We start from the raw sequence: 13563 nt of genomic DNA on the forward strand, positions 1-13563 counted from the left end.
TAGTAAAACTGGAGGTAAGCCATACCATTTCTTTTCTTTTTTTCTCAATAGTTCCAAAATGTTATAAACACTTACATTTTTATAAAGTAAAGGTAAAAATAAGTCATGGGATAAACTACCAGTTCACAAGAAATAAAGAAGGGAAAACGTGTTAAACACCAGTCATGGGGATGCAATCGGCATAATCCAGACGAATGACCTGATTGCTTCCGTAAATAAATGACGATGAAAAAAAACTGTTCTAGGTCTGCCACCACTGGTCCCAGGTTGTGCCTCACATGTGCGTGGAGAGGGACAGAGAGAGCTGAAGCCTCACATCAACCTTTAAGCTACTGAGAGCTGGTGGTATTGCAGTCCTTTCCTGCATGGTTCCCCATAACCCTCTGTAATTCCTCTCTGCTAAAGCTAGTTGAAAACTCCCTTCTCATACCTTCTATTAGGCTTGAGTAATGTAATTATTTATGTGGGCAGCCTACCTTTTGTATCTAATTAATCTAGAGCACAGAATAAATATTCATTGTGATAAATATGAGTCAGGCTATAAGGTAACTTTTATTTCTTAGCACAATAAATTGTTCTTGTCTATTCAAAAGAGGTGGGGGGAGCCGATTTCTTCACGAATGGATGACAAGATGGAAAAAAAGAGAGGTAACAAAGATAAAACATATCTTAGGAAAACATATGTTAACAGACATATTAACCAGATGCGACAAGTGGACCTTGTCTGGATCCCAATTTGAACAAACCACCTATAAAAAGAGCTTTATGAGATAAATATGAAAATTTAAACTAAGTGAATATTTGATATAAAATGTTATATATTATCACATTAAAAATATAACATTATAATTATGTTTACAAACAGCAAATGCTTCACAAAAGACACATGCTATAAGAGTTCCTAACTGGCCATGCTAACATACAGTGTTAGAAGACAACGTTCATCTGTGAAGGGAGCAGTGACTAGATGTGGGCAGGACAGGAGGGTCTGGATGTTGTTAATGTTCTGTTTCTTGATCTGAGTGCTGGTTACTTAGGGGTAACCTGAATACTGATAATTGAGTAACCTGAAATGTATTTACATACATAAAAGTATATGCATTACATGCATATTAATAAAATTAAAAATAAGTTTATGAAATACGTGATTTTACTAAAATGTTAAAAAATTTTTTTTGAAAAGAAAACCCCTGGCCCCAAAACGCATCACTAAGGCTGAATTCCCAAAAGGGCTTTATACCTAATCTAATTGCAGTTTCAACCTCCCTTAGAGTATAGTTTTAACCAGTCAGTCAGGAATTTTCCAACCAGTGCCAAGGAGTCTGCCACATGGGCCCCTCCATCTCACAAAGGAAGATGAAGTCATCTGCATGGTAAGACTGCTTCTCCCAAGGGAAAGTGACTTTGCCTGGAAAATTCTTTTTCTTTTGCTAATAACTTTCTTGCCCCACCCTTCTATAAAAACCTTCTGTTTTGTATAATTTGGAGCTCCCTTCTACTTGCTAGATGGCATGCTGCCCAATTCATGAATCGTTTAAGAAAGCCAGTTAGATCTTCAAATTTACTTGGTTGAATTCCGTTTTTTTAACAATATAAAACATTAAAGTCCTTACATTTTAGAGCTACATATTGAAGTACTGATGAATAAAATTATATGCTGTTTGGGATTTACTTAAAAACATTTTTTTTTAATGTTTATTTACTTTTGAGACAGAGAGACAGAGTGCAAGCGAGAGAGGGACAGAGAGAGAGGGAGACACAGAATCTGAAACAGGCTCCAGGCTCTGAACTGTCAGCACAGAACCCAATGTGGGGCTTGAACCCATGAACCATGAGATCATGACCTGAATCGAAGTCGGACACTCAACCGACTGAGCCAAGCAGGCGCCCCTGGGATTTATTTTAAGATAATCCAGTGGGGAAGGAAAAAATGTTGGGACTATAGGAGGGGGAAAGACAAAAAACAAGATTGGTCATTTGTTGACAATTGTTGCAACTGGGTGAAGGGTAATGGGGATTCATTGTGCTATTCTTTCTACTTCTGTGTACATTTGAAAATCCCCACAACAAAAACTTTTTAAAATAGCAAAGGTGCAAATGAAAAAAATACTATAGTGCGTCCATTCCTCACATCATACATTAGGACAAATTTCAAATGTATTAAATATCTAAATCGGGTGTCAAATCTACTTGTGTATGGCCAAGGGCTAAGAATGGTTTTTAGACTGTTGTGATAAAAAGAAAACGATGGGGGCACCTGGGTGGCTCAGTTGGTTAAGTGTCCGACTTCGGCGCAGCTCATGATCTCACAGTTCGTGGGTTCGGGCTCTGTGTCGGGCTCTGTGCTGACAGTTCAGAGACAGGAGCCTGCTTCAGATTCTGTGTCTCCCTGTCTCTCTGCCTCCCCTCCCCCCCCCCCCCCCCACGCTCATGCTCTGTCTGTCTCTCTCTCAAAAATAAACATTAAAAAAAAAATTTTTTTTAAAGAAAATGAGAAAAAAGAGTATGTGACAGATGTATGTGGCCCACAAAACCTAAACTATCTAAAGCAGGCCCTTTACAGAGAAAGTCTGCTGAACTCAGAAAATGTTAGAAAGAAAACTAAACAAGTGTCAGAAGAAAACACTGGCGAACTCTGGAAGGGAAAATCTTTCCTAATACCTCAAAATCCAGAAGTAGTCAGGGAAATGCTGAGAAATTTGATGACATAAAATTAAAAACTTCTGTGTGGCAAAAATACCCACAGAAATTTAACACACTTGGAAGGAAATATCTGACAATTATATGACACAAAGGATTCCCTAATATAAAAAAAGAACTATCAAAACTTAAAAAAAAAAAGGGCCAACAAGTGAAACGCCGGCAAAAGATAGTCCATAGAAAAAGAAATACAAATAGTCCTTGAACACATAAAAAGTTACTCAACTTACAAGAGTAATATAAATGAAACCAAACTGGAATACAGTCCTCACCTATCAGATGGCAAAAAATCCAAAAGTGTGCCAACATATTTTGTTGACAAGGCTGTGGGGAAATAGGTATTCTTATATACTGCCAGTGGGAGTGCAAAACAGCATACCCCCGAGGAAGGCAACTTGGCAATACCACTTCAAGGGAGAATTTTTGAGTATCTTCCAAAGATACCCTGTCAAAAATATAAGATGACATACATGCATCATAGCATCACTGATAATAGTCAAAGGCTGGACACCTAATGTCCGTCAACAGGGAAGTGATTAAAATGAACTATGACATATCCACAGATGATTGACTATGCAACTGTAAAAATGAATAGGGGACAATGCTATGTGATGTGATTTAAGATACATTGTTAAGTGAAAAAAACAAGGAGTGGGAAAGTAGGTTACTTTTGAGTAAGAAGCCAAGGAGGCAGTAAAAACACACACATCTCTATATTTTTAAAGCAGCAGCAATGAAGGATAAACCAAAATGAATAAAAATGGTTACTTCTAGGCACAGGGAGAAAACCAGATGAAGGGGTGGGGCTGGAAGGCACACCTCTCTGAAAGTGCCTGGGTTTCTTACTGTTTTGGAGATCTGGAGCTACGCAAATCTTTTACAAAATTAAAACAAAGGAAAAAAAGTAAAGGCACCACATATAAAATGCAGTATGACCAAGCTGTGTGGACACACCTTCTAAGGAGGCAGAACTTTCCAGGCTTGTTCTGCTGAAATCAATTCCCTTAGTCCCTGAAGTGGCACTGCTCTCTTGGGAGGAAGTGGCTCCTTCCAACTCCTGGCAAACATCTTCATCTGTTAAAGAGGTAGATTCAGAATCCTGGGCTCCCACTGAAGAAAGACTGGTACGATCAGAACTTTGATCCTGAGGACATAATTATAAGCTTAATTTCCTTCATATTTAAAGTTAATTATTTAAAATGTCACTCCTAAGGCAGAGGAAATGCCTAATTACTCAGATGATCGATTAATCAACATTACAATGTCTACAGAAAGAAAACAACCGATTTCACAAGGGCTACTAATTTGGACAAACAGCGGGCTGGAAATCATTTAGATAACATCTGGAGTTAGATCAAAGCAGATACCTGCTAGTAAGATACCCTTGGCTGACTTTGAATCTCTTCATTTATTGTTCCTTTTCCTCCCTGCAAATCCCAGCCCAGGATGATACCTTTAGAATTGCATTCTATTAAAATTTATGTTTACATTTTATTGTTTTCCATAATAACCTAGGTTTCAAAGACATGTATTTCCAGTTTTCATTGTTGAGAACACCAAAATGTTAAGTTAAATATTTTGCTGGTTACATCAACAATACATATGAACATCTGATAAGTATGAATTTTTGTATAAAGAAAAATATTGGAGTGGGGGTGCCTGGGTGGCTCAGTCAGTTAGCGTCTAACTCTTGATATCAGCTCTGGTCATGATCTTGAGGTTCACAGAATCAAGCCCCACGTTGGGCTGGGCTCTGCACTGGCAGCACAGAGCTTCCTTGGGAATCTCTCTCTTCCCTTCTCTCTCTGCCCTTCCACAGCTTGCTCTTGCTCTCAAAATAAGTAAATAAACTTAAAAGAAATTTAAATATCTATAATTCTACTGCCCAGATAATACAATTTACATTTTTTTAGTCATGGTGTGTGTGTGTATGTGTTGAGTTGTTCTTTCTTAGGATTATTTGAATATTTTTATTGGCTTTTTTTGGCTACATCGCATTGTGTTTTTAAAGTGGGTGCTCTAGGAATTAGAATATACACACCTAATCATTTACAGCCTACTTCAAGTTCATATTATACCACTTCATGTATAATAAATATAACTAATGAATGTCAGCGGAGTGAATCCCTTTGCCACTGTAAAACATGTACCTATGTTGCATATTCCGTAACATGTCATAAGTTTTAGGTTGGAGAATTATAAGCATTTTAAGGAATTTAAGAGAGAAAAAAGTACATTTTTTTATATTATACGACTATTTACCATGTATTTTGTTCTTCCTTCATTCCTGCAGATACAGTTTTGCTTGTGGTATCATTTTCTTCAGCCTGAAGAACTTCCTTTAGCATGTTTTATACAGCAGGACTGCTAGCCATGAATTCTTTTCCTTTATCTGAAAATGTGTTTATTTCGCCTTTACCCCTGAAGAGTATTTTCACTGGATAAAGAATTCTGGTTGACAGGTCTTTTGGCACATTCATGGTGTGGTTCCAGTGTGTTCTTTCCTCCACGGATTGTGATAAAAAATATATGGTCATTCAAATCCTCATTCCTCTGTAGGTAATGTGTCATTTGTCTTTAACAGTTTTCAGGATATTTTCTATTAATTCCCCCCACCCCCAGCAGTCATTTTATTAGTAGATGGATATCTTTGCTTTTTAGCAGTTTTGCTTATGTGTGTATAGATGTGGTTTCGAGTTTATCCTATCTAATAGTTTACTGAGCCTCTTACACCTGTAAATCTAAATCTTTTACCAAGTTTGGGAAGTTTGAGCCATTATTTATTTCTTCAGATATCTTTTCTACCACAATCCTTTTCTCTAATATTTCTGGAACTCCAATTATATGTTATATCTTTTGATATTGTCCCACAAGTCTCTGAGGCTCTTTCCTCTACCCTCTCCATTCTGCTGAGCCCATCCAATGAGTTTATTTCAGGCTTTTTTTTTTTTTAGTTATACATTGTGTTTTTCAAAAATAGTTTCTATTTCTTGCTGAGAATTCCTTTTCATTTATCCAAATGTGTTTTTCTTTAACCTCAGGAAACCTGGTTATAATACCTACTTTAGAGTTTCAGTTGGATAATTTCAACATCTGGGTCATCTCAGGGTTGTCTTTCCCTTGAGAACTGGGTCACATTTTCCTGGTTCTTTACCTATCAAGCAATTCTGGATTTTATTTTGGATACCATGAACGTTGTATTTTGGAGTCTGGGTACTGTTATAATCTCTTGGAGAACACATGCTTTTGCTACAGCAGGCTGGCAATAAAGTTATGTTCTGATTATAATTTGTGTTTCAATTTTTATAGGCAGTGACTTAATTCTTAGTTTAGTCCTCTAAGCTTCGTCTCTGCTGGTTTGCATTTATCCCATGCACGTGTCGCTCAAGGGACTCTTGTTTGGGGCATTCACGGAATCTGGGAATTCCCTTCTCTCAGATTCCCCTCAAACTCTCCAGCTCACAGTTGCCCCCCTTCTCTGGTTCCTCTGCCCAGGAACTGTGGGGTTTCTCTTGAAGTCTCAGCTGCCAGGGCTGTCATGCCACACAGTGACTGGACCTGCTCTTGGGGTGAAGATGCAGGAGAAAAGAAAATGGGGAATTCACCTCTGTCTGGGTCCCTCCCCACAACCTGCCTGCTTTTTCAGAATTCTTAGTTGTTTTTTGTGTTTTGTGTGGAGATTTTAGTTATATTCAGGGGGAGGGATGGGCTTTGGTGGCCTTAAATTACCACAGTGGAACTGGGACTCTCACCCTAATTTTTAGAGATGATATTTGCTGGGTGTAGGAAAACAGGGTGACAGTTTTCTCTCAGCGCTCTAAAGGGGTCTTTCCAGGATCTCCGGACATCAAAGTTTCTGTTCAGAAGACAAGTGTCGGTTTCTTACTGTTGTTCCATTTGAAGGTAAGACAGCTCTTGTCCCTGGCTCCTTCTATGATTTCCTCTTTGTATTCCATTCCCATCTATTTTAACAGGAGATGCCTAAGTATGGTTTTCTTTGCATTTATTCTGCTTGACATTTGTAGATCTTCTAAATATGTGAGTTGCCATCTTTAGTCACTTCGGGAAAATCTCTGGCAATTCACTTTTCAAATGTTCCTTCCATCTCATTCTTTCTTCTTTTGGAACTCAGTTACATCAGTGTTAGGCATTGTCACTAAATCCCACCTCTGCTTTTGTATTTTCCATTTGCTTTCCCGTCTGTGCTTCAGGGTGGATATTTTTTACTGAGTTTCCATCTAGTTTACTACTTTCTTTTTCTGTGTTTTGTCTGCTGTTAAGTCCAACTACTGAACTACTGCATTCTTAATTTCAAATCTTTTTCAGTTCTAGAATTTATACTTGATTCTTTTTAATGGATAATTATCCAGTGAAACTGTCTACCTTTGCAGCTGTTTTTCACCTTTTCCTCAATCTTCTTGAACATACTAAAAGTATTTCAAAAGTCTCCTGCTAAGTTAACTATTTGGACCACCTGAAGGTCTCTTCCCACTCCCCGTTTTTCTTTTGTATTTTAGTTACGGTCCCATCTCTTGGTATAGCGATTTTTCATTAAATGATAGAATATAAAAAATCGTATGTAGAAAATTATGAGGACTCTAATGATATGCTTTTCCTCTAGAAAGGGCACACTCTTTCATGTGTTAGATAAAGGCTGATTATCTTCATCTAATCACAGGCTGAGCTGAGACAAGCCCGGGGTGCAGTTCTGGTCAGGCGTAGTCCACCTCTGGTTTGCCAACAGCATGGCTCTGTAGGACTTCTGACCAAGGGCTCCGTGTGCTTATCGAAGCTCCCTGCCTGCACTCCCGCCCCCTAAGAACTTAGGGACTCTTTGCAACTGTATTCCCAACACCGTGAAACTGCTGAAAACTCTTTTTTGTCAGAGACTTTCGGCTTACCTTTTTAGCCTCCTGTCTCATGCACTATCAGTATTTGGAACATATCTTGAAGGAAAAAAATCGGTGTTATTTGAGGACCCACAAGCCTCTAATTTTCTTTCCAGTTTTACGAGATCCCCAAAGCTCTGTGGCCCCTCACCTCTCCTCAGTCCTCTGATAAGGGATTTGCAACTCCCAGTTCTGAGCTCAGATTCAACAAATGCCCTCAGGGGAAATGTAGCTGTAGCGTGTCTCCTCTCTGCTATTCTCTTCTTGCTACAATCTTGCCCCAGTACTTTCTAGTTGCTTTAGCAAATGTCTGATGACTTTAAACAGATACTTTATATTTCCTTTAGCTTTTTGCTCTCGAGAGATATGTAGTGGGTCCGTCACAAGCTACTCCATCCTAACTAGGAGGAAAAATCCTATGTCGGCTGATAATTTTGAAGGCATGCTAGACACTACCTGAAAAAAAAATCCCCATTTTGAAGGAAATAATGAAGTTCAGTAGGCATTTTCATATAACACTAATTTTGACTCCAGCTACAATCATTTTCGTTCAAAAGTGAACTAAAAACATAACCCTTGGTTAGTGAATTTTCTTTCGAAGTTATTATTCAAGTTCAGGTTCTGATATTTACAAACCTTATGCATCCCAAGATTCCTTTTTGGTCAAGTTGTGTTTAAGGAGAATGGTAAAAACGGACATCTTTGCAAGGAAGGGGCTTTTGGTGGTGGAGGAGGGTAAAAGGGAAAGTAGAAAACACAAACAGAACTTACCTTAGATGAGGTGGTATACATGGTGAATCTTGAATACCATTTGCTGGCTTTCTCTGCAACTCCTTTCCCAGCAGTAAACATACTGTTCCTCAGAACGTCTAGTTTAGGTACTAGCAGTGTATCTAAATTAAATGAAGGTGACGAATGGGTTAATGCATCTTGAGAGTCTTCCCTAAATGGGCAAGTAGGTGAGAAGGCCGGAGAAGACCAGAGTCTGTCCCTTGGTCTCTCCTCAGTTTTCGTGTAACTTTTAGATTTGGTAAGTCTCATCGGCCTAGGAGAATGAGGAGGCAAGCTGGATCTTCTGCACGCCTTGACCAGTGTTGGACTTTTCTTACCAGTTGATTTATCATCACATGCCCGTTGTAAATCAATGCTTGGCGTGCGGCTCGTCAACGGACTGCTCATGTTATTCATATACATCACAATTTCTTCAGCCAAATCACGCCTAGCGGATGGTGTTGAAACGCTTTTGCTGTCATCGTCATCCTCCTCCTCCTCCCCTTTGTGCTGCTGTTCAGTCTCAGCAACCAAAAGGGAGAGGGGATCAAATCCCGTGGCGACATCTGTTTTTTCAGAGGGTTTTACTGAAAAGCTGCTGCTGAGACGCTGAATCCTCTTGGGGTTTTGTGAAGCAACATATCCCACTTTTGACCCATCTGTTTCGCTGTCTAAGTCCTCCAAATCAAAAATAACGGGAGAATCCACTTTATCTGCCAAACAATCGGAACCATCGAAAGGTGTATCGTCATCACTAGATTCCTTTTCTAGACTGTCTCTTTTTGATCTCAAAGGTGGCTTTCCAATATCAAGACTAGTTGGTCTTGTGCTTTTTGAGATCACATTTGAAAGTATTTTTGCGTCAGCTCCTAGTTTTTCGGCCATGTCTCCAGGATTTGCTTCCTGGTTGACTCTACTGAGCACAAGTCCCACCAGTACTCCTCCGCTAAGACTGCGCTCTCTGCTTCCCCAGGAGAGTCGCTGCTGCAAATCAGCTTCGTTGTCACTTTTATGTCTTTTCCTGAAGCATCTACTTTGACTCTTTCCTGTTTCATTTGGACCCTCAAAGGATGACATTAAGAGCAGCTCAGATGTGCTTTCTGAAAAACAAGTCAAGTGTTTTTAGCCATGAAAAATGTCATGTGCAAATGTAAGGTGGCTTACATTTTGAAAATACTAAGTAATGAAAGGGATAATAGCAAGTACTCACTGAATTATTTCCTCTGAGTACCGTCTTATTTGACAGACACCATAACTAGGCACTTTCCTCGCATTATCTACTACAATCATTCCAACATCCTTACAGGTTGAGAAGAAACTGACACTCAGAGAGATTAATTATCTAGCCCAAAGTTACCCAGCCCTTAAGTGAAAGAAGTGGGATTCAAGTCCAGACATGACTGACTATGAAAGGTATGCTCTGAGACATTAACAGGTACTGCTTTTTAAAATTATTTTTATTTAAATAAAAAAAATCTTTTTTAACATTTATATTTGAGAGAAAGAGACAGAGCATGAGCAGGAGAGGGGCAAGAGAGACGGGGAGACACAGAATCGGAAGCAGGCTCCAGGCTCTGAGCTGTCAGCACAGAGCCCGATGTGGGGCTCAAATTCACGAGTGGTGAGATGATGAACTGAGCCGAAGTTGGATGCCCAATTGACCGAGCCACCCAGGCACCCCTAAATTTTTTTTAACGTTTATTCATATTTGAGAGACAGAGATAGAGTGTGAGTGAGGGAGGAGCAGAGAGAGAGGGAGACAAAGAATCTGAAGCAGGCACCAGGCTCTGAGCTGTCAGCACAAAGCCTGACATGGGGCCTGAACTCACAAACTATGAGATCATGACCTGAGCCCAAGGCCGATGCTCAACTGATTGAGCCACCCAGGCACCCCAGCGTGTACTGCTTTTTAAAACTGATAAATTAAGATTAATATTTACCTTTCTTGGAGTGGGAGATACAGGCTTTCAACTATGGAAGAAGTAAGTCATGGGAATAAAAGGCACAGCATAGGGAATACCTCCAGTGACAGTGTAATAGTGTCGTACGGTGATACACAGTAGCTCCACTGTGGGGAGCACACCATACGTCTAGAGATGCTAAATCACTATGTTGTACACCTGAAACTATTGTAACATTGTGTGCACTCAAAAAAATTTTTTAAATGTACCTTTCTTATATTTAATAATAAATTTATATTAATTCTACTAAGTTGATTAAGCAACAGTTACGCAATCATGGTTGTACTAGATGACCTTGAGATTCTAAGACTTCTGCCTGTAAAAATGATAAAAACAAAAAATGCTAAACCAAACCAAATAAAAGGCAGCTATGTTAGTTTTACCCCATATGTAAAAATTATTTTAAAAAGCTCTAAATCCTAGGACTATAGATATGGCTAAATAATTTTACCTTTGTTTTACATATGGTTTGCAAGTTTATAACAGTCAAATGTGAATGGCTACTTTCTACTCAGAAACACTTTTCACTACTTTTTGCCAAATTACTTAGATACCAAGGCTGAAAGCAGACATTTAGATTTCTGATCACCTTAACTGTTCTAATTATGTGGGAGTCTTCTCTAAAGCATTAGCCTAGGTATGGTATTGTTAACTATTCTTTTTATATGTTTATCCAACAGAATTAGTGTGCTATCACCAGGCAATTATTAAAAATGTGCCTTTTTCTTGCCATGTGATGTATTCATTTAACAGAATAGGAGATAAAAGTAATAATATAACAAGTAATAATATAATAAGCATATATCATTAACAAGGAAAATAGCATAACAGAAAGGTAAAATTTATTCTTTGCTTCTATATCACCTTATGATTAAGACATAAAAAATAAAAAATATGCTTTTTTTTAATATTCTGAGAAATCTCCTGCTTGACAGATTATATATTATCAAAGACCTGGAGGAATTCTTTTTTAAACGTTTATTTATTATTGAGAGACAGAGAGAGACAGAGCACGAGCAGGGGAGGGGCAGAGAGAGAGGGAGATACAGAATCTGAACCAGGCTCCAGGCTCTGAGCTGTCAGCACAGAGCCCGACGCGGGGCTCGAACTCACAAACCGCAAGATCGTGACCTTAGTTGGACGCCTAACCGACAGAGCCACCCAGGCACCCCGACCTGAAGGAATTTTACAACCCAAAGACAGTACTCTGGGATTGCATTTAAATAGCTGTGTAAGGGTTCCCTTGCAAAGTCAGAACCATGCTACAGCCTGAAGGCAAATAAAGCTGGTTATCAAATTATACCAGGGGAGGGCAAACTATGCTTCTGAGCCAAATCTGGCCTGTTGACTGTTTTTGTACAGGCACCCCTGGTTTTTTCATTTTTCTTAAGTTTATTTTTAAGAGAGAGAGAGAGAGAGAGAGAGAGAAACACATGGGGGAAGGGCAGAGAGACAGGGAAAGAGGTAATCCCAAGCAGGATCCAAGCTCAGCATAGAGCCTGGCGGGGAACTCAATCCCATCTCCGTGAGATCATGACCTGAGTCGATATCAAGAGTAGAATGCTTAACAAACTCAGTCACGCAGGCACCCCTGGTTTTTAGATTTTTAAAAGGTTGTAAAAATCACACACCCACAAAGAAGATTAGGTGACAGAACTGTGTGTGACCTGCAAGGCCTAAAATACTATCTGGCTACTTACAGTTAAATTAGTCCAATCCTTGGTTCATATAAATGCTAAGGTCCACCAGACTATGCTGGATGCTTCATGCCTCTGACACAGAGCCACAAACTACGTAACTTCCTTGGACCAGGCAGTTCTGTGACATAATTCTGGCCAGTAATGTTAAAGCAGCAGTTTTTGAGGGTTTCTGGAAAAGTTTTTGCTCTCCTGATAAAAGGAGATAGATGTGGCTGGTGGTCCTATCATAGGCTTTTAAAACCTGACTTGTTCAGCAAAGACAGAAGTCAGACGATGAGTCAGCTGCTGATTACTTTGACAAAATGTCAGGATCAAAGGATGGTTTACAATCATATTAAAACAGGAAGGTCATAAAAGCAGATCTTAGAAAAAGGCAAGCATGAATAGATAGTAATGGGAGAACTACAGAGCAAAGACTACCAAAGGCAAGGTATTAAGAGTTATAATTAGACAATGACTAGGAGGGACAAAATGGTGGTGAGGCAATTCCACAATGCCAATGAAACAAATGTTAACATTTTAGTTTTAATAATTATCTAATAAAGAAATGCAAAGTAAGATGGCTATAGATCATTTAACTTTTTTTTTGATAGCTGGAGCAGGGGGCGCTGCAAACTTTTTCTGTTGAGAGACAGTACATGTTTTGTTTTTTAAAAAAATTTTTTAACAACTATTTATTATTGAGAGACAGAGAGAGACAGAGCACAAGCAGGGGAGGGGCAGACAGGGGCAGGGAGACACAGAATCTGAAGTAGGCTCCAGGCTCCGAGCTGTCAGCACTGAGCCCGTTGCAGGGCTCGAACTCACAGACTGTGAGATCATGACCTGAGCTGAAGTGGGACGCTTAACCGACTGAGCCACCCAGGCGCCCCTCCCCCAAAAATGATTTGATGAAAATTTGTGAGACCAAATATTATCCCAAATCCTAAACACTCTTTTCCATTAATTAGGTGATAACTTATGTGACCTGTCAACAGTCAGAATATGCCTTAGTCTTCTCATCTATAAAAGAGCGCTTATGGGGCGCCTGGGTGGCGCAGTCGGTTAAGCGTCCGACTTCAGCCAGGTCACGATCTCGCGGTCCGTGAGTTCGAGCCCCGCGTCAGGCTCTGGGCTGATGGCTCGGAGCCTGGAGCCTGTTTCCGATTCTGTGTCTCCCTCTCTCTCTGCCCCTCCCCCCTTCATGCTCTGTCTCTCTCTGTCCCAAAAATAAAAAATAAAAAAAAAAAAAAAAAAAAGAGCGCTTATATCCTCTCTCCTTAATCTAAGCATTGTTCTATTAACAAATACAAAATAATATGTAAAAAGTACTCTGAAAAGAAAAAAAATATTAGGTATTATTATCTAAACTATCTGGAAGACTATCCTCTTGCTTCTGAGAAAACAGGGACAATAATGAAGATTAAAGAACTATAGGCTTCAGGGGCTCCTGGATGGCTCAATTAAGTGTCCGACTCCCAATTTCGGTTCAGGTCATGATCTCATGGTTTGTGGGATCAAGCCTCATGTCAGGCTCTGCAATGACAGCTCGGAGCCTGCTTG

General features: G+C 39.5%; 1 protein-coding gene across 6 annotated transcripts in view; it reads right to left on the bottom strand.

The window, feature by feature from the left end:
• Nucleotides 1-13563, bottom strand: part of DENND4A (DENN domain containing 4A) — a 133931-nt gene that overhangs the window by 19575 nt on the left and 100793 nt on the right. For all 6 annotated transcript variants that reach the window (XM_025919844.2, XM_086710979.1, XM_086710980.1 and 3 more), the window contains 2 exons: nucleotides 8361-9460; nucleotides 3655-3844 (listed from right to left, as the gene is read on the bottom strand). In XM_025919844.2, coding sequence (XP_025775629.1) covers nucleotides 3655-3844; nucleotides 8361-9460 — 1290 coding nt within the window. The remainder of the gene's footprint in view (nucleotides 1-3654; nucleotides 3845-8360; nucleotides 9461-13563) is intronic.

The sequence above is a fragment of the Puma concolor genome, chromosome B3 (genome assembly GCF_028749965.1).
Source record: "Puma concolor isolate L17-30 chromosome B3, mPumCon1.1.hap2, whole genome shotgun sequence".
NCBI classification, from domain to species: Eukaryota; Metazoa; Chordata; class Mammalia; order Carnivora; family Felidae; genus Puma; species Puma concolor.